The 22,430-nt window shown below is 38.8% G+C and overlaps 1 protein-coding gene across 1 annotated transcript in view; it reads right to left on the reverse strand.

The window, feature by feature from the left end:
* LOC119247064 (N-alpha-acetyltransferase 15, NatA auxiliary subunit-like) overlaps window positions 1–21,212 on the reverse strand; it is a 24,972-nt gene extending 3,760 nt beyond the window's left edge. Inside the window, exons 1-6 of the mRNA XM_054696788.1 lie at window positions 21,207–21,212; window positions 10,074–10,158; window positions 8,037–8,141; window positions 3,890–4,047; window positions 2,679–2,813; window positions 1,252–1,405 (exon numbers count right to left, since the gene is read on the reverse strand). Of these exons, the coding sequence (XP_054552763.1) occupies window positions 1,252–1,405; window positions 2,679–2,813; window positions 3,890–4,047; window positions 8,037–8,141; window positions 10,074–10,158; window positions 21,207–21,212 (643 nt within the window). The remainder of the gene's footprint in view (window positions 1–1,251; window positions 1,406–2,678; window positions 2,814–3,889; window positions 4,048–8,036; window positions 8,142–10,073; window positions 10,159–21,206) is intronic.
* Window positions 21,213–22,430: the final 1,218 nt, after the last annotated feature.

Here is a 22,430-nt window from a genome sequence, read left to right on the forward strand (position 1 = left end):
TTTTCAATTCTTCTACTTCCGATCACATTTAAATCTACTTGATTTGTTTGCGCGCTTTTACCACCCCACCCTACTTCAAATGATGGAAGTACTTTGACAAGATCGCCTATGACCTCCAAACTGATAATACCCACTGGTCAGTGAGTCCTCATCTAAATGAGCATAGCTGCCATTCTTCCTCACTAATCAGGTAATCAACAGATCAAGTGAAACAAAGTACTTAAGAGCACTCTGAAAAATTATTGTGTATTTTCATAAAGAAACCGAAGCCTAAGGTTTCCCCCATGTCAGACAGCTACTAAGTAGCCCATGAAGGACCACTGACTGGTATTTTTCCGATCCTTGACCTTTCCATTCTATCAGAAATCTCTTCATAACTAACTGACCACTCAGCCACAACTACTGAACTCCAGGATCTTTGGACGTGTAGTTTTTCTTGCCTGTAGCATTTACCTCTACTGTTATTTCATCTATATAATGGGTATATTCACTGTGTACACACACAGCACACTTTTCTAGTATTGAAATTTAAGGGAACCAAAGGAATTTAAACCCAGCAAACTTCAGTTTCTTGTACTAGCAAGGGCAAAAAAGAAAAAAATTTAAGATTGTAATTCTTAGAAATTACTTGTATTTTCAATTTTTTGTTAATTCTTCTTTCACTTTCCATAATCACTTCCTCAACTTTGAGAACTATAAGATTTCTTTTTCTCAGCTTTCTAATAAATGGCAACATTGAAGAACCTTATTGAGGGATATAAGCCATCTATTACAATCCACACATATGAAACCAAATCTCTGGTTTCAAGCCATGTCCAGAGAGACAATGATATAATTATAAAAACCCTAGGAATGTCCTGTAGTAATCTCTGGTTTATCAATATATGCTACTAGTAATAAAGAAGCTAACAAGCAGTTTCTAAGAAATTTAATCTTCTGTCTTAGGAAATTAAGTAATTGTCTCCAATGTTGTGAGCAAACCCTGTATTTTCTGATCAAATATACTTTAAAGAAATTAATATATTGAATCACTTCATTCAATTTTTTATTATTTGCAAATATTTTTTCTTTATCAATAATATCCATTGTTTAAATATTTTTCCAAATTATTCAAAGCGCATGAATTACAAATAGGTTTTCTATCTTCAAAATGTGTATTATACACAATTTATCTGCAGCAACTAGATTTTTCAGACTTGCTCTTTGCATAGTTACATAAAACAGTAAACGACATTCTTAAAAAAAAAATACCTTTGGTTTCTTCTACAGCAAGTTTATCACAAATCTGCTTTTCATAGGTACAAAGATGTTCCAGGGCTTCTCTATAGAGACCTGCTTCCCGAAGAACTTGATTTTGATATAAAAGTAGTTCACTATATTCATAATCCACTTTATCAGGTGATGTCTATAAGTGGATATAAGGAATACTAATAGTAAGGACTGTTTTCATATTAGGAAATTTTTTACATACAAACGCATATAAGAGGTAAATAGATATTAGCTTATTGACGAAACTTTTTAAAAATTCCCAAATACCTGTTTAGGGAGCAACTTAGCAAGCAATGACAATAATACTTACAATCCATTGAATAAGTATCCAATAAATCCTTACCATTTCATAATCTTCTAATAAATGGTAAGCAATTAGTAAATAAAAATCCTTCTAATAAATGGTAAGCAAATAGTAAATAAAAAGGCAAGGAAGAAAAGTGCTTACTTAATGGTAAAATATTAAATAAATCTAGAAGGAACTCACGAATCACCATTTTGCAGCTGTCACAGGAATCACTGATTAACGGCAAGAATCATAATCAGTGATACCAAAATTAGTGGCAAAAACCTGATAAGGAACAACAGGCTACTCATTAAGTCTCAAGTTACTTATTAAAAACAAAGAGGAAAAAAATACCAAGTTTATAGTGAAGAAAAATGACAGAAATCACCTTACAAATAATCAGATACAACAGACATCATGTGTTTCATATGTAGACATCATGTTACCACTGTGCCTCTCAAGGTGAGAGAACAGTGCGTCTGTGATTTCCTGCAAAAAATGCACAACTATACCTAATAGTGAGAAATAGCAAACAAATCCAAATTGATGGACATTCCACAAAGGCGCCATCCCTGGATTCTTCAAAACTATCAATTGTCATGAAACACAAAGAAATCTTTGAAACTATTCCAAATTAAAAAGAGACTCAAGGAAAATAACAAGTGAATGCAAGGTATGGTTCTAAATTGAATCCTGAAGTGAAAAAGAAATTGCTAGAAAAGATATAAGTAAGACAATTAGTAAGTCTTAAATATGGCCTGTGGATTAGAAAATAATCTATCAATGTTAAATTTCCTAATGCCTGATAATTTGTACATATTATCTGTAAAGATGCAACTAGAGTTTTTCTTATACCATACACTGAAACACTTACGAACAAAAGTACGATGTCTCCATTTCCAAATGTTTTGGGAACAAAATTAAACAGAGGAGTAGATATTGTCGAATAAATGTGTAAAATATTAGCAATTAGTGAGTGTATGGACTCCTATATGGAGTTCTTTTTCATTATTCTTCTCTGTAAGTTTGTAAGTTCTCTGTCAAGTCTGAAACTATTTCAAAATAAAGCTATCAAGTTCATGTAATCTTCTTTTTCATTATTCTTAGACTCAGACTAATTTACCTGTTGTGTTTTCCTAAATTCTTCTAAAATCTTTGCTGCCATTTCATAATCTTCTAATAAATGGTAAGCAATAGCATAGCCGATCCATGATGCTCTCTGTGCAGGTCGAAGCTGGAGTAACTGATACCTCGTTTCCTTTAAGGGGGGAAGAAAACAACACTTTTTCTTAGATTTACAGTTAAAGCAAATTTTTCCTTAAAAGATCATATTTACCCCACAACAGTGAGGAATATGCAGCACAGAGCTTAGAACAATAATAGAAAACAGTTTCAAACAGAGGCAAAGAGGTATTTGTGAAAAGACACAAATGACGCCACGCCTCCAAGATAACTGTCTAAAATCTTTTTTTTTTTTTTTAAGATTTATTTTATTTATTTATACTGGGGTGTAGGCCAGAGATGCGGGAAAGACGATTCACCAAAGACAGAGTAGGGAGCTGAGCAGGCAGATCTACTGAAATACACTATTGTGGGGAGCAGCAGGTGAGCCAGGGGAGGTCTCCTATGCCACGTGGGTCAGCTCCCTGGCCGGAGATGGAACTCAGGACACAGTGGCTGCAGATAGCTTGAGAGAGACTTTAACCCCTGTGCCACCAGGGAGGCCCCTGTTTAAACTCTTTCAAAAATCCTTTTTTATTTGTGCATCTACTAACTCTAACAAAAGAGATAGAATGGAAAAGACAGTACAAAAGAAAAAAATTATTCAAAATTTATTTAAAAACTACAGTGAGTGCCCAACCTCTAAGTTAACATCCACAGAAACAACTCAGTGGGTAGTACATGCAGAAGAAGATAAAATAAGTCTAAGGAGAGCCAAATGATTTCAAAGATAAAACGTAGCTACCAAGAGACTATTCTCAATGCAGGTAAGCAGAAGGCAAAAAATATGTGTTTCCCTGGAAAATGTGAGAAATAAAGGTACTATTTACATGTTTGCAATAGAAGTTTTATACATACATGATAATTTTCACTGAATTAACTCAAGTCTACATAAAACCCAAATCTCATTCACAGTAAAATACATTCTTTAAAGTTGTTATTCTAGACATACATATAATCACCATTGGAAGAAAGAGATGATCCAATTGGGAAGAGGAGATAATTCAATTTTTTAAAATAGAAGGTTTTATTATAAAAGACGTATTCAAAAAAATTTTTAAAGATCTTAACACCAGTTTCCCCTTAGGATAAAAAAGCCTCTATTTTACTTACCCTATAACCTTCAAGATCTCGCATTTGTATCTGTAGTAAGGAAAGGTCCCTTAAGATTTGAAGATTGTCTTTATCCCATTTTAGCGCGTTTCTGTAACACTTAATAGCTTCATCATATTTCTTGTCTGACCTCTGAAGAAGCCCATAAACGTGCCAACCTAAACAATTTTGTTAAGGACACAACCTACAAGTCAAGAAATAATATTCCAATATTTACCAGGAAACTTGGAGAACTATAGCTATTTACAAACTAAGAGCTTAAAAAGGGAAGCAATATAAAGCTAGAAGGCGGTTTAATATACAATGGAAAACAGCACAGCTTCTTGAGCCAGAGAAAATTAGGTCTTGCCTGCCTTATTAGATCTGTGACCTTCAACACGTTATTTAGTCTAATTATGTTTCTTCAGTTATAAAGTATAAACAGAAATAGTCTATACAGCAAAATACAATGGTTTGGTGACTAGGTGGAATACCGTATATAAAATGCTTACTGGCTGGCAGAAATAAATGCTAGGCACGACCTTAATTATTAAAAAGAAAAAGAAGTATCTGTAACATAATTAAATCATAGATTTTCCTTTCTCTAGTTAGAAGTACACAACTGCACATAAAACAACATTCATTCACTTAACAAATCATTAAAATTTCTTAATAGTCAGGATGTGTAAATGATCAAAAAGGATAGTCTCCTGCATTCAAAGTCTGCGTAAATGACACAAATACATAAGCAAAATCATAGTAGGTCATACAAAACATTATGAAGAGTGGACATTCGTAAAAGCTGGCCCCCTAACATATGTAAGGTCTGTCTACGTTAGCGCTTAACTACTACAATACTACCCAGCTTCCACCCTCAGTCTCTACTTTTTTCTCCTGCCAGAGTAACTTTTCTAAAACACACATAATCAAAAGAAAATCTTCACATTCCAAAAACTTATTTTTCTTGTAGATCAGTTTCAAACTTCTCAATCTAACAACTTTCATGCCAGGGATCCTCAACACAGTCAGTAAAATACAGACTGCCTAGGGCAGCATGTATGACTGAAAACACATTTAATATAAATTTTACTGAAAAGTAACCTTTATTTAACATAATTGCTTAATATAAATGACAAAGTGCAGTTTAGCAAAATCTTTTCATTTGGTTGGAATATGATTTTAAAAGCCTAACATAAGACACATCAGCCTTCATAATCTGATCCCACTGCTCCTTATTTGTCACCAGTGCCCTGCAACTTCAAAGACTTGATCACCTCTCTCAAGCATGGGCACCAATCCTCTGGTCCCCGCCTCCTACAGTGGCAATGAAAGTTTACTGCTCTCTCCTGCACATCCAGTGAGGTTGGGCAACTCTTCTTCAACTTCATGCTGTCTGGACTACGTGACCACCACCGGCACCACTGCAAGAGAAGAAGGCCAGGGGACTTCATAGATCACTTGCTTTTTGTTTTATTAAGCTAAAGGGTAGTTGCCCTGTAACATTACTTCAGGTGTACAATTTGATTTGATATTTGCATATACTGCAAAATGGTCACCACAATAAGTCTAGTTAACACCCATCACCATACATAGTTAGCAAAAAATTATTTTTCTTGTGATTGAGAACTTTTTTTTTTTTTTTAATTTATACATGCACTGGGTACAGTCAGAAGCGCGGGAGGGTGAGAGAATTCATCAGAGCCAGAGCAGGGAGCAGAACAGGCAGAAGGACCGAAGTACACTGCTGAGGGGAGCAGTGGGCGGCAGGAGAGGTCTGCGCGCCATGAGGGATCCTCCTCCGGTGGCCGGGGAGCAGTCGGGGATCGAACCTGCGCTGCAGAGACTGCGGGCAGCTTCACAACCCAGCGCTCAACCGCTGTGCCACTGGGGAGGCCCTGATTGAGAACTTTTAAGAGGTCTACCATCAGTAACTTTAAAATATGCAATCCTGTGTTAGCCACAGGCACCACGCAATACAGCACATCTCCAGGACTCATTTATTTTATAACTGGGATATGTGCTTTATGCTCCACTACCCAAGCTCCCTCTGGCAACCACCAATTTGTTCTCTGGACTTATGAACTCAGAATCTTTGGGGCTGTTCTATTGTTTTGTCTTTATTCCACATTTAAGTAAGGTCATACCACATTCTGTCTTTCTGACTTTATTTCACTTAGCATGATGCACTCATGGTCCATATGCTGTCACAAAGAGTAAGACTTCACCCTTTATGTTATGTATGACTGATTATATCCTTGTGTGTCTGTATGTGCACACACATTTTCTTTACAAAATTGTCTATCAACAGACACTTAGCTTGTTTCTATGACTTAGCAACTGTAAGTAACAGCTGCAATGAACCTGGGGGTGCATATACCTTTTCAAGTTAGTGTTTTCACTTTCTTGAAATAGATACCCAGAAGTGGAAGTACAGGGTCACATGGTGGTTTTCTTTTTCATTTTTTGAGGACCCGCCACACTGTTTTCCACGGTGGCCATGTACATATTTTCTCATCAGCCATACCAGTTTACATTCCTATCAGAGTGCACAAGGGCTATAACAGCCTTTGAACTGCCTCTGATCTCTACCTCCCAAAAAATTATCCCCGGAGTGTTTAATGTTACTGAAAATTTAAAGAAACCTATCCATCAGGAGGAACCCGGTTAAACAAATCATGGTAATATACAATCATTAAAATCAATGAAAAGATAGCAACAACAGCCGTATTAATTATTCTTTGCTTACTTTTTTAGTTTCTGTTACTCCCAACTCACTTCTGCTTTACCAGATTAGGTATAATTTTTCAATAAGCTGTAACATTTTATGTAGCACTGGAAAGTGTTCTGTGGATGCGTCTAATAAGTATCCTTCCTCAAAAGGCTAAGTTCTTTGAGAACAAAATCCATCTTTGCCTCACTATGCCAGGGGCCTGCTAACACTTGAAAATATACTGTTTCAGCACTTAAAATTGCTTTAGTACACAAAACAGATAAAGAAATATTTGTTTAAAAACTATCTAAAAAATAACAACCCACAATTTTTTTTCTATGTTCCCTAGGCATTTGTACTTGTTCATAACCCTCACACTGCCCGAACAAAATAAAATTTATGAGGTATAGGTGTACTTAGCTTTTTCAGGCACTAATGTTAAGCATCTTACTATCTCATCATTAACCCTCTACACCCCCACAGTGATGTGGATATAATTACTGTCGTTTTACAAATGAGGTAACTACACCCTAAAATCACAGGAGGAAACTGCGCTCTCAATATCAACCAGCACTATATTGCCTCTCTAATGGTCCATATTGTATTGCCTCTAAATTTATGAAGAGGGGGCCTCCCCGGTGGTGCAGCAGTTGAGCGCTGGGTTGTGAAACTGCCCGCAGCCTCTGCAGCGCTGGTTCGATCCCCCGCTGCTCCCCGGCCACCGGAGGAGGGTCCCACATGGTGCGCAGACCTCTCCTGCCGCTCCCTGCTCCCCTCAGCAGTGTACTTCGGTCCTTCTGCCTGTTCTGCTCCCCACTCTGGCTCTGGTGAATTCTTTCACCCTCCCGCGCTTCTGACTGTACCCAGTGCTTGTATGAACAAATAAATAAATGTAATAAATAAATAAATAAATAAATGTATGAGGAGGGTGGGCCTTCCTGGTGGTTCAAGGGGTTTAAGACGCAACCTATGAAGCTGTCCATAGCCACTGCAGCAAGAGTTCGATCCCTGGCCGGGGAGCTACCCACATGGCACAGCAGATCTCTCCTGACTCGCCTGCTACTCCCCTCAGCAGGGTATTTCAGTCAATCCACTTGTTCTGCTCCTAGCTCTGTCTCTGGTGAATCCTCTCACCCACCACACTTCTGGCCTGTACCCCAGTTGTTGTATGCATAAATAAATAAATCTTTAAAAAAAAATTTATGAAAAGGGTGAATCTGCATAATGTATAGAAAGAATTTCCATAGACATTTTAAAAAGAAGGTCCCAATTATCTATGACTATATATAATACTAGAATGTGTAACTATATAAAAATGTTCCCTGAATGAAGGAAGTTGCTGTTATCCAATTTAAGAAAGAATCATCTCTGGAGTTACAGGGTTAGAAGACTCTAACAGATCTAACACTCAAAATTACAACCTTAGCTTAAGACACCCCAATCTTCCAAAAAGGATACACACATGACTCTTCAAGTCATTCCTCAATCCTCTACGAACCAATTCGTAAGCCTCTTCCTTTTTTCCCAAACAGTTCAGTGTTAATCCTTTCATAGCCAGGGTTTCTATTAAAAAGGAAGGAAGAAAAAGAAAAGAAATTAACATCTGAAAAAATAAACTAAAACTGTAATCATAATCTCAAAAACAAAGGTCCGATTATCGTAAGTATTTAAAAATTTAAAGGAGATTACTGGGAAATTTTCCAAATTTGTACAGAATTAAAATATTTAAAAACTGACAAACTGAGCACACACACATTTCTGAAATGTGTGTTTCAGAAAATGAGCACAAATTGCACACTGGAAAGAAAATCTGGTTAACTCATATGTCAACAAGATGCAGTGACTCTGTTACTGTTCTTCAGAGGAATTCCATGGAGGAACTTGTAAAATAAAGCTCCTTTAAAGTGTGAAAAACTTTATCTTAAAAAGACTGTTTCTGTGAACCCAAGTTACATGAAGATTAAATGTACTAGTCAATGATTAAAAGATAGACATCAATTTTCTACATTTCTGATTTTCAAACTTTTAAAATAAATTCATTGGGATTACTACTGAATATACAAGTAAAAGATATCAGAGACATAGCATTTGCAATCAACAGACTGAAATAGTTGCATAAACCATTAAGTTTTCAGAAAAGGAAAAAGAATTTCTCATATGTATCTTATAAAGCATAAAAGAATAAAAAGAACTCATGATTTTATCTGCCTTCTATGACTAAAACTTAGAATTTACAAAAGAATTAGAAGATAAAGATTAGTGGTATGATCCTGAAAAAAATCAACATTAATTGGAAAATTCACATAAGGAAGTGGAAGGGAAAGGGGGCAAAACTATGTATAAATTTATTTTTTTCATGTGTAAATTTAAAGGAAAAGGTAGCAAACAAAATATTTGCCAAGTAGGCAAATTAGCAAGCTACTGCAGAAAATATCTTTGTTGTCAAAGAGGTAAAAATCTATTTCTTACAAGTTTATCGGTCACTATTAAGTGTCTTAATTTCATTCAGGGTTCCCTTAAGTTTAAAGCAAACCATAACCTTAAGTACTGTTAAAAAAAAACAACTTTCATTATTTATGACACTTGCTATACAGATCTGCTAAAATAGAGGAAACACCACATTTTATAAAGAATGGAAGCAGGAGCTCCACCACACTGAACGCTATCATGATTACCTTAGCAAGAGTTAGGGACTGGCAGGCGTACTTCAGAAATGAACAGAGAAAAACCTAACATCCAGCTGGCCAGCAAAAAGAAGTACGTTTTAACAATGAAAAGGGGAGAGAGAACCCTAGACACTTTTATTCCCACTGCTTTCCATAGCCAAACAATTGTATTCTCGTGAAAGAACTAGAAGAGCGCTTCAGCACCACTCCTGGCTCCACTTGGCGATACCTAGAGAACAGTAGCCAATCGAAACCTCCGGGCAGCCTAAGTGCATCCAGGTCAGACGGCCAAAAGCTTCTTTTCCCTTTGCCTCTTCTCAAGTGTAGCTACACATTCTCCCCTTGCTTTACAGACATTTCACCACCCAATAGTCTATCCTCACCTAGGCAAAAGCTACATAAATTTTCAGTACATTACAAAATAAAAATTATATCTTAAATATGAATTAAGATACAATGTTCAATAGAAAGATGTTGGTTCAGAGCAAAAGACCAGACACTTAGGGAATAAGCTTGCTGTAAAGGATAAAATGTCTTCAGCTCAACTGAAGATGTAAAGCAAATTTTCTTCTAACATCTTAAATAAACTTATTTACTAAAATCAGCACATTGGTCATCCTAGGATCACCTGCTAATATATTCAATACAGAAGTAAGTCATAATTCATGTAGAATGTGTCGCTGTTTTGACAATTCAAAATACTGTTTTAAGCATCTTTTCACAGGAGTCAAGGATGAGAGTAACAGCACCCAAAAAAACTGAAGACAGACAAGTAAACAAAACTTAATCTACTTATACTTACAAGTAAGTGTATGCTATTTACACTTACCTCCATGCTCTGCAAATTTGGGATTAGAGAGGATTTGTTTACAGAATTTCAATCCATTTCTATACTGTTTATGCTCATAACATCTCTGTTAAAACAAAAAAGAAAAATTTGCGTTTAGGAAGAAATGCAAGCAATTTGAAATTCAATGCTAAGTTCTGGACTCTGTTAAAGGCAACAAAAAGAACCATACTCTCCTAAGTCCCACCAAAATGCCAGTTAGTATGTATATGCGTATCTAATATGAACACTTAGCAATAACATGTAATATATGATATTGCATATCAATCTATTGATCTGTCTAGTTCAAATACACAAAGTAAAACAAAGAAACAGAATATAAATACAGGAAAAATAAAATCATGAGCTCATCCAAAAGATCTAATATGTGTTAGATAAATAAAAACTGATAAAAAGTAAAGGTGTACAAACTGCATTTTAAAATACTATTTTTTTACTAAAGGCAAGTCTCTCAGGTCCAATGGGACAAGTGCATGTGAACCAATGGGTGGCGGGAAGGAGGAAAGACCCACACCAGTTACATCACAGTGAAATTTCAAAGCCTGGAAATAAAGAAAGCTGCTTCAAAACATCACAAAAGAAAAGAAAGTCACACAACAAATATCTACATTCAGAAGGACACAGAACTTTTATTCCAAATAATAATGGAATGCTGCTGAAAGGCTGAAAACTATATATAGCCTTCAAAACTCAAAGCAAAAGTAAGTTTCAACCCAGAATTCTATAGTCAGTCAAATTATCAATCAAGAATACAAGTAAAATAGCACTGTAAAATTTCTGAGAAAGCTAAAGTTTTATCTTTGTGCACTTAAAAAGCTATTAAAAATAATCAAAAACAACATGGACCTTAGTAAATAAGGAATTTAATGTAAAAAAAAAAAAATTCCAGAACAACTACAAAATGAAGCAGGAAGCCAAACATTACTAAGGGATAAATTTCCACCAATTGGTGTACCTCACAATATGGAAAATAGTATTTATAAGCACATGGCAGAATTGTAAGTACATTTGAAGAAAATGAGCAATAGATCTACCAAGAACTAGGCAGCTGAATAACTAAGACAGCTACTGAATCCAGGAAAAATAAAAGCATGTTTAAGAAAAGAATGGTCTTAGTGACATATTTGACTTAACAGTGAACATTATATGCATAATAACATAATTTTAAGTATTCAATTCAATACTAGTTTACAAACATTGTGATACAACCATGGTGGAGTAATGCGTAAAAAGAAAGTGGGGGCCTCCCCGGTGGCGCAGCGGTTGAGCGCTGGCTTGCGAAGCTGCCCGCGGCCTCTGCGGCGCCGGTTCGATCCCCGCTGCTCCCCGGCCACCGGAGGAGGTCCCACATGGCGCGCAGACCTCTCCTGCCGCCCGCTGCTCCCCTCAGCAGTGTGCTTCGGTCCTTCTGCCTGCTCTGCTCCCCGCTCTGGCTCTGGTGAATTCTCTCACCCTCCCGCGCTTCTGACTGTACCCAGTGCATGTATAAATGAAAAAACAAACAAATAAAGAAAGAAAACATGCCTCTATAAAAAAAAAAAAAAAAAAAAAAAGTGGGCAAATATGTGAATGATGAGGTTTTTAAGTCTTCATTTTCCATAAACAGAAGTCAACAAATATCTAAAAGTCATTTATCAATAAACAGTGATATATGTAAACAGCAAGAAATCAAACACCAATGAAAGTGGCTAGCAAACCCGAGGATCCTTGACTCTGGAGTGGAAATAGGATATATTTTTTCCACCGAAAACCTTTAAGAGCTATTTGACATTTAAGTATCAACATGTGCTTTCATTATAATTTTTTTTCAAGATTTTTTTTTAAGATTTATTTTTTTTAAATAGAGGCATGTTTTATTTGTTTGTTTGTTTGTTTTTTGTTTATACATGCACTGGGTACAGTCAGAAGTTCGGGAGGGTGAGAGAATTCACCAGAGCCAGAGCGGGGAGCAGAGCAGGCAGAAGGACTGACGTACACTGCTGAGGGGAGCAGCGGGCGGCAGGAGAGGTCTGCGCGCCATGTGGGACCCTCGCCAGCGGCCGGGGATCGAACTGGCGCCGCAGAGGCTGTGGGCAGCTTCGCAACCCAGCGCTCATCCGCTGTGCCACCGGGGAGGCCCTTAAGATTTATTTATTTATTTTACAACCACTGGGCACAGTCAGAAGCACGGGAGGGTGAGAGAATTCACCAGAGCCAGAGCGGGGAGCAGAGCAGGCAGAAGGACCGAAGTACACTGCTGAGGGGAGCAGCGGGCGGCAGGAGAGGTCTGCGCGCCATGCGGGACCCTCCTCCCGTGGCCGGGGAGCATCCAGGGATCCAACCGGCGCAGCTGAGGCTGCAGGCAGCTTCGCAACCCAGCGCTCAACCGCTGCGCCACCTGGGAGGCCCTTTTTCAAGATTTTTTTTTAAAGATTTATTTATTTATACAAGAGCCGGGGTACAGGCAAGACACAAGGGAGGGTGAGAGGATTCACCAGAAACAAAGCAGGGAACAGAACAGGCAGACTGACAAAAATACACTGCTGACGGGAGCAGCAGGCAAGACAGGAGAGGTCTGCTCACCATGTGGGTTGCTCTGAGGCCGGCAGGGATCGAATCGGCGCTGCGGACAGCTTCACAGCGCTGCGCTCAACCGCCTGCACCACCAGGGAGGCCCTCATTATAATTTTTTTAAAGATCTATTTATTTATGCAGACAAGAACTGGGGTACAGGCCAGAGGTGTGGGGTGTGAGAGGATTCACCAGAGACAGAGTGGGGAGCAGAGCAAGCAGACTGACTGAAATACACTGCTGAGGGGAGCAGCAGGCAAGTCAGGAGACGTTTGCTGCGCCATGTGGGTAGCTCCCTGGCAGGGGATCAAACTCGTGCTGCAGTGGCTGCGGATTGCTTCATAGGTTACATGTTAACCCCTTGAGCCACCAGGGAGGCCCTCATTATAATTTTTTAAAGAAATGTATGTTACAGAAAGAAAGATGATACCCTATGCCAGAATTCAATGTCTCAAGTTTAAACAAATTTGATTCACAACTTTTGAACCACTATATTCAATATCTAGGAGGAATAGTTAATGCAATGCTGACACAAGTCACAGTGAAAAAAATGTGTATGTATACATATATATAAAATTCAGATTAGTATATAAAAAAACTTTCTTTCATATAATTCGAGTTAAAATATTCAGGATTCTAATTGTTTTTTTCATGGTCTTACTAGATACATCTTACATTGTTTACAGCACTACAGCTTTCAAAGAAATTTTATACTAACATCTCATTTGTTCATCATGATACTTCTAGAAACTAAGCACAAAAAGTTCTACTCTTGTTGTACAGGAAGGATTCAGAAAACAAGCCATTACCAGAAGCCATGTACGGAGAGAGTGAGATTTACATTAGAGTCTAGACCCTCTGAGTCCCAGTTCAGAATTCTTTCTAATTTTATTAAATTTTAATTAGCCTAAATGTGACTGCAACTAAGAGTTTTAATCCTTTATCAGATCTAACAAATTCAACTGTTCAACTTTTTCTTAATTACTTAAATTACAGACAAAAAATTCCAAAAATAAGGTGAAAAAAATGAGCACACATACAGAATTACAAACTGAGTAACTTCCCCAAAAAAATAGCTCACCAAGTAAAAATTAAAAACCAAATTCCACTTTCTTTGAATGAGGCATACTATAGCACTTGCTTTATATTATCACACTTCAGAACAGTAATTACATTTCAGTTGCTAATTATTATGTTTCCAATTAATGAAATTTGGCTGTCTTTCTTATTGAAACTATATTCAATGTCATTAACCCAATTATCTCCCTCAACCTGACATGTAAAAATAATTCATACCCGCAGACTACTAAAAATTCAGTCTCCTGCCAAATCAAGAATAGTCATGCATTTAAGGAAATGGATCTCAACTTCTTTTTTCCTAAAGGTACCACCTTCTACAACTGGTTATTCATTCATTACAAAGGAGAGTATTATTTCCAGTTTGATTGAAGGTCACAACATAAGTCTAACGTATCTCATACATTTTCCTTCAAATTTCTGCTTTTGGGGAAGGATAATCTATATTAGCAAACAGGGTTAACAAGAAAAATAGGAACTAGTGTATCATCCTTCCACAACTTTCTATCCCGGATCCAACATATTATAAGACCAGATCTATCTACTTTTAACAAAAGTTTTTGTCTAATTAAAATAAAAGTTTTAAAAAGCAGTCTTAAAATAGAAGATACAGTCATGAGGAGCCTTTGAACCACTCAAAAAGTGTATACAAAATACTAGGTTTACATGTGTGTGTTTTAAAATCACATGTAACACCATCACTAAAGTTGATTCTACAGGACTGTGTGGAGGGAATATATTACAAGATTCTTACCCAAAACAAGAAGCATAATTTTTTGTAACTTAAGTTTACTTAAGTAAATGCAAAATACTACACATAACATTGAGAACAGATTTCATATTTAATTCATTTAAAACAGGTTTTGTAAAACAATGTGACAAACAGATCTGTTGAATTCTCCACAGTAAAATTAAGTAAAAATACAGGTCTACAACTTTTTCAAAGAAGAAATGCAAATTACCAACAGGATTGACACAGAATACAAATCACAATGAGAATGGCCCATATTAAAACAATTGGATGGGCCTCCCTGGCAGCGCAAGGGGGCAAAGCACAGCACTGTGAAGCTATCTGAAGCCTCTGCAGCATGAATTCAATCCCCAGCCAGGGAGCTACCCACTGGCACAGCAGACCTCTCCTGACTCGCCTTCTGCTCCCCTCAGCAGCGTATTCCAGTCAGTCTGCCTGTTCTGCTCCCCACTCTGTCTCTGGTGAATCCTCTCACCCCCGACACCTCTGGCCTGTACCCCAGCTCTTGTATGCATAAATAAATTTTAAAAAATACAAGACTACAATTCCATTTCTGAAACTCTTGTATTTGGGGGAAAAAATCTTTTATTTTTAGAAGATTTATTTTTATTTATGTATGCATACAAGAACTGGGGTGTAGGCCAGCAGGCAGTGAAGGGGTGAGAGGACTCACCAGAGACAGAGTGGGGAACAGAACAGGTGGATGTACTTAAATACACTGCTGAGGGGAGCAGCAGGTGAGACAGGAGACGTCTGCCTTGCCATATGTGGGTTAGCTCCCTGGCTGGGGATCAAACTCATGCTGCAATGGCTGGTAATAGCTTCATAGTGCTGACACTTTAACCCCTGAGCCACCAGGGTGGCCCTATTTGGGAAAATTTTTAAAATATTAGAACTTGTGAGTAAAGGTTTCCCTTGGTAAGGAATGACTGTTGTAGTACTCTCTTTGTTCTTGTGGGCATATGTTAATTCAAAATTAAATACAATAATAGTAGAAACAAGAGTATTATCTTTGATCAGCAGTTAAATTTTAACATTAATACTGTACTATAATAAAGCAAAACAGGACATAATTAAAACAGAATAAACTGTTCTACTAGATTAAAAAAAAAAAATGCCCATGTGCTACAAGCTTAGCCCTGCCTCCAAATGCATAGAAATAACTGACATCCTGTCAAGCATAAACCTGGCAAGTAAATATTAAAGAACTATTTTCAGCCATTAGACAGAGAGCTAACACAGGACTGTGTGATCTTAGAAGAGAAACAAGGTAATTCCCAAGAAAATCCTTTTTTCTGCCTAGAGGCATTTTTCAGACAGTAGAGTAAGGAGGGGGAGCCAAACAGAGCATGGCATCTTCATGGATCTAAGCAGACAGGGCTAGTAACTGCTCTGATGGCTGGAATATTTCGGAGCAGAAAATCAGTGAGACTGTTCAAGATGAGGCTTCAGAAATCTGTGCCGGAATCACTAGTCAAATATAAAGTAAAAAAATCAAATATAAGGCTGAACAAGTCCGATGCAAGCGTCTACTGAAGCTGGGTAAGGTTCAAACACCAACTAGCACAAGCTGAACTACTGGTGCTCACACGTGGCTGGGCGACCTCTGAGTTCCAAACACCCATCAAAGGATTTAGTTAAACATGCCAGGATTCAGCAGATACAGGCCACACCTTCAGGGTAGGCTAATCAAGGCCCACTTTCATTCACACTTAAAAACAAATCCTGAAAAGATCAAGCCAAATAAATAACCATAAAAGTAAACCCAGAACAATTAACAGGAAAAGAACAAACAACTTATCTGCCAAAGCAAACCTCAAAGGCGACAGGATCCAGATATTCAAAGTCCTAGTGTCCACAACACCCAGTATTATGAAAAAAGATAATTATAAGAAATGTGAAACAGGAAATTGCCATATACAACCAAAGGGGATAAAAAATCAAAAGCAACAGAAACAAGATGGAAGGAACAAAGACTTTTAAAAGTCACTATTATGTAATGGTAAAAATTTTAAGGAAAATATGGAGACAATGAAGAAACAAACATAAATCCCAACAGAGAAACAGAAATTATTAAAAAATGGAAATTTCCGAGCAACAAAATACGATATCAAAAAAGAAAAGTTAACAATACTGGTTCAAAATATTACAATGCAGCAAACTTAGAGCCAATGCAGCAAACATAAACCACTGCACAGAGGTTGCAGTACACCTGGAAACCTATAACAGACATATCCAACACGGAAAGGAACAATACCAAGTGGACTAAATGGTCTCACATATGTAAGGCACGGGAGTTCAGGAAGTTGAAAGTATGGAAATTGTGCAAATTTGATAAAAACCCTAAACTCACAAATCTAAGAATTCCAACAAAACCTATCTGGAAAAACTAAAAACATCACAGCCCAAATGCTGGAAAATAACAATAAAAAATTTTAAAATCAGTCAGAAAAAAAGGAATTGGGGGCTTCCCTGGTGGCGTGGGGGTTAGGTCTCAGTATCACCTGCCACTGCAGCACCAATTCAATCCCCAGCCAGGGAGCTGACCCACATGGTACAGCAGACCTCTCCTCTCTCCCTGCTGCTCCCCTCAGCAGTGGATTTCAGTAGATATACCTCTCTTCTGCTCCCCACTCTGGCTCTCCCCCCCTGGCAGCACCTCTGGCCTACAACCCAGTTCTTGCATGCATAAATAAATAAAAATAAAAAAGGAGGAGCCTCCCTGGTGGTGCAAGGGTTAAGCACCGCACTCTGAAGCAAACCCGGTGCTGGGTTGCGAAGCTGCCTGCAGCCTCTGGCAGTGCCGGTTCAATCCCCGACCGCTGGACAAGGGTCCCACATGATGCGCAGACCTCTCCTGCCGCCCGCTGCTCCCTCAGCAGTGTTTTCGTCAATCTGCCTGTTCTGCTCCCTGCTCTGGCTCTGGTGAATTCTCTTACCCTCCCACACTTCTGACTGTACCCAGTGCTCGCATAAATAAATAAATAAATAAATAAATAAATAAATAAATAAATGAATAAGTCTTAAAAAAAAAAAAAAAGGAATTAGGAAAACAAGAGCAATTTAAGCAAGAAGGAGGTAAGACCAGAATCAATGAAATGAAATAGAAGAAAAACAAAGGAAATCAGTAAACAAAAATTTGGTTCTTTAGGATGATCAATCAAATTGATAAACCTCTAGCCAGAGAGAGCAGTAATCACAAAAGTACCCAAAACAGTAGAGTAGTTAGAACCCCACTTTCTAGTCAGAGGGTGACAACAGTCCCAAAAAAACACGCAGCAGGAAGATGACAGAGGAGAAACCAGGGAAAGGAAACTACAAAGATGCTTATGACTTCCACAGTCCACCCCCCCAAACTGCAAGTACACAGATCTGATCCTATTCACAACAACCAAAGGCTTTGAGAACCCCACCTAACAGACACAAAATGTCCAGACCCCGGACTGGTTACTAAACAGGATTTTGATAACTGATATATCAGAACCACAAACCACATGAGGAGTTGGGACATATAGCTTGAACCTAGCCCAATGTACTGCAACAATATTCTCCACAGGATTTAAACAAGATCCAGAGTCTGATAAACTGATATTCAAAATATCCAGAATAGGACCTCCCTGGTGGCGCAAGGGGTTAAGCACCGCACTATGAAGCAGCCCACATGGTGCAGCAGACCTCTCTCATCTTGCCCTCTGCTCCCCTCAGCAGTGTATTTCAGTCAATCTGCCTGTTCTGTTGTTTCCCACTGTCTCTGGTGAAACCTCTCACTTCCCACGCCTCTGGCCGGTATGCATAAATAAATAAATAAATCTTAAAAAAAAAAAAAAAAACCTTAAATTAGCCATCATAAAAATCCTGGTGAAAGCAATTAGTAAACACTCTAAAACACTTTTTGAGGAGAGGAGAGTTAAAAAGCCTACTATGGCCTCATTAGTAGAATGGAGTTAAGAATCAGGGCCTTCCTGGTGGTGCGAAGCGGCCTATGGGGCGGTTCGCAGGAACTGCTGCATGAGTTCAGTCCCTGGCCGGCCAGGGAGCAGCCCACATGGCACAGCAGACCTCTCCTGTCTCGCCCGCTGCTCCCCTCAACAGTATACTTTGGTCGATCTGCCTGTTCTGTTCTCCACTCTGTCTCTGGTGAATCCTCTCACCTCCCCCACATCTCTGGCCTGTGCCCCAGCTCTTGTACGCATAAATAAATAAGTCTTTAAAAAAAAAAAGAAGAATCGGTGTACTGTAAAATAGATGAATGAAATGTATCCAACCTGAAAAAAAGAGACTGAGTAAATAAACAGATTAAAAAAAAGTCTTATGCAGCTGTGACCTTGGGAAGGGGACCCTCTAGGTGGCCAGACCCAGTCCACCAGCACTGAGGCTGAGGTGGGACACTATGTCTGAGACCCCCAATGTTAAGAACAGCATTATAATGCTGAAAATAATTCCACTTATCTTCCTAGAATACCCTCTAGTTTCACTGATAAGACTATGAATCCTCCCAAAAAAAAAAAAAAAAAAGGTTAAAAAAAAACCTCCAAAATGCTTGACTGCTTATATAAATAGAACAGTTAGACAAGCTGTGAAAAAAAAATACATAAGGTTATCAACTGCAGAGAGTTCATTATCCTCCAAATCCTTGTTATAGTAAAAACATCTCCTGGAAGTAGGAACTGTGACATGGCGAAATGAGGTAATCACATCAATAAAAGATAGTAACACAAAATATTTAAATTTAATATATATGTTTTGGATTTGGCATTAGGATGACATGGTTTTCTTTAGTATTAAATATACTTTCCCATCCTTTCCCCCAGCTAATGCAAAAAACATTTTTATTCTTCTAAACTGATGCATTGTACTGCAGCCTCAAATCCAGCTCAATAGGAAAAGCCAAAGTTGGCTTTAAGAGTCAGCCATGCTGGGGATTTCTTTTTTTTTCTTTTCTTTTCTTTCTTTTTTTTTTAAGATTTATTTAGTGGCCTCCCTTGTGGCGCAAGGGGTTAAGCACAGCACTATGGGGCAGTCCACAGCCTCTGCGGTGTGGGTTCGATCCCTGGCTGGCCAGGGAGCAACCCACATGGGGAAGCAGACCTCTCCTGCCTCACCCGCTGCTCCCCTCAGACTGACTGTTTCAGTCAGTCTGCCTGTTCTGTTCCCCGCTCTGTCTCTGGTGAATCCTCTCACCACATGCACCTCTGGCCTGTACCCCCAGCTGTTGTATGCATGGATAGATCTTTAAAAAAAATTTTTTTTTTAATTAGAAAAAAAGAGATTTATTTATGCATACAAGAACTGGGGTACAGGCCAGAGGTGCAGGGAGGCGGGGATGGAAGGACATTGAGAGGATTCAACAGACAAAGTGGGGAGCAGAACAGGCGGATCTACCGAAATATACTGCTGAGGGGAGCAGCAGGGAGAGAGGGGAGGTCTGCTGCAATTGAACTGGAACTAGAACTCTTGCTGCTGTGGCTGGCAGTAGATTGACAGTGCTGTGTCTTTAACCCTGCACCACCAGGGAGGCCCTGTCTGGGGATTTCTTCAAAATAACCCAGGAGTACACATACAGATGAAAAAGAATGAACCAAAGGTAACTGTCAAACCTGGGATACAGGTTCATCATACAGTGGTTTTTTGTTTGTCTGGGTTTTTGTTTTTTTTTGGGGGGGGGGTCTTTTGCATAGAAGAACTGTGGTACAGACCAGAGGTGTGGGTGGAATGAGAGGATTCACCAGAGACAGAGTGGGGCGCAGAACAGCCAGATTTACGGAAATCCACTGCTGAGGGGAGCAGCAGGTGAGACAGGAGAGGTCTGCTGCACCATGTGTGGATTAGTGCCCTGGCCGGGATCTAACTCAGGTCATAGCAATGGTAGCACTGAGACTTAACCCCTAGGCCACCAGGGAGGCCCTATACAGTTCTCTTTATTATTTTTATATGTTTAAAATGTTTCATGATTGGGCCTCCCTGGTGGCGCAGCGGTTGAGCACTGAGTTGCGAGGCTGCCCGCAGCCTCTGCAGCGCCGGTTCCATCCCCAGGTCCCACACACACAAAAAAAAGTTTCATGATTAAAAAGCTAAAAAATCATAGGTTTGCCAAAATGAAATCAAGCAGCACTAACTAACTTGTTAGGAGAGTGGATGGCCCTCAGTAGCACCAGTGGATTAGAACTATTTTCTAATAGTCATGGTACTTGCTGTAGAGCAGAGAGCTATAGAAAATGGACACACACAGCCTGAAGAGCCAGAGTCTAGAGCTGCAGCTATTTAACATTTTAATTAACTAATATTAAATAAAATTTAAATTTCTTCAGTAAAGATCCTCAGTATCATCACCCACTTCTCAGATGTTCCATAGCGACCTCTCACTACTGCCTGCTTTACTGGACAGTTAAAAAACAGAACAATTGCATCATCACAAAAAATACTACAGGACAACACTAATTTAGAGTTCCAACAGTTCGTGTCACTGCCTAACTAGACTCATTGGAGCCTCAACTGTGTCGCCTCCAGAAAGTGACCATTAATGACCTTGCAGAGTGTAGGTAAGAATTAAATGTAAACACATAGAAAGCACAAGGGGAAGCACTTGATAAAAGGGTTTAAATAAAGCACTACAGTATCAGTTAGTTACAATATTTAGACCCAATCAGTTTCAATGATTAGAGAAAAACCTGAAAGCAGAAACTGAAATAAAATACACAATCAGGGATTAAGTCTCTGCTATCACTGCGACTGCCCACCTTCATAGCCTGAGTTGGAACCCCAGCCAGGGAGCTGACCCAGTATGTGGTGCAGCAGACCTCTCCTGACTCACCCACTGCTCCCCTCAGCAGTGTATTCAGTAATCAGCCTGCTTTGCTCCCCACTCTGTCTCTGGTGAATCCTCTCACTCCCTGCACCTCTGACCTATACCCCAGTTCTTCTAAATATAATAAAATCTTAAATTAAAAGAAAACAAGGGATCTCTGGAAAACTACTTTTATCCTCCCTTTCCTAAAACTATTTTAGTTGGTTCTGTTTGCACACAATTAGGTTATCATTTTCATAATCATGAAATTTCTGGTAAACTACTATGAAAACAATGCTAACAATACTTTCACTCCTCCTAGATTTTTAAAATTTATTTATTTATGCATACAAGAGCTGGAGTATAGGCCAGAGATGCGGGGGGGTGGGGGGGAGGAGGATTCACGAGAGACAGAGTGGGGAACAGAACAGGCAGATTGACCGAAGTACACTGCTGAGGGGAGCAGCAGGCGAGACAGGAGAGGTCTGCTGCGCCATGTGAGTAGCTCCCTGGCCGGCCAGGGATCAAACTCGTGCTGCAGAGGCTACGGATTGCCTCATGGTGCTGTGCCACCAGGAAGGCCCTTCTTCCAGAATTTTAAAATATAAGTTTGTCTCACTGCTATAACAGAAAGACAAAATAAGACCCACTGGGATTAATCAGGCTATTTTATTGGATCTCTTAGAAGAAAAATTTAAGCATCATCTGTTGTGAGTGGTCAAACAGTACATATCCGGGGCAAGTTCATTCTTAACTAAAACACTTTTAGACATACTGAGTCACACAATGTCCTGATAACTTCTTTACTGTTTCGAGTAAGAGTTTCATTTTCTATCAATCAGGTTAAATGCATTTATTCTTTTAGCTGCTCCTTCTAAGAAGTTTTAAATCCTTAGACACTCTGGGTGTTCCTCTTGAGATTGGTGCAATATTGTTCCCATATTTTTATATTTTTTAGAACTAGTCGAATTTCTTTTTCTTTTTTTTTAAAGATTGATTTATTGATTTATTGATTTATTGATTTATACAAGCACTGGGTACAGTCAGAATCACAGGAGGGTGAGAGAATTCACCAGAGCCAGAGCGGAGAGCAGAACAGGCAGACTGACGAAATACACTGCTGAGAGGAGCAGCGGGCGCAGTAGGAGAGGTCTGAGCGCCATGTGGGACCCTTGCC

The sequence above is a fragment of the Talpa occidentalis genome, unplaced genomic scaffold, assembly GCF_014898055.3.
Source record: "Talpa occidentalis isolate TD23 unplaced genomic scaffold, MPIMG_talOcc4v2.1 talOcc4.16, whole genome shotgun sequence".
NCBI lineage: Eukaryota > Metazoa > Chordata > Mammalia > Eulipotyphla > Talpidae > Talpa > Talpa occidentalis.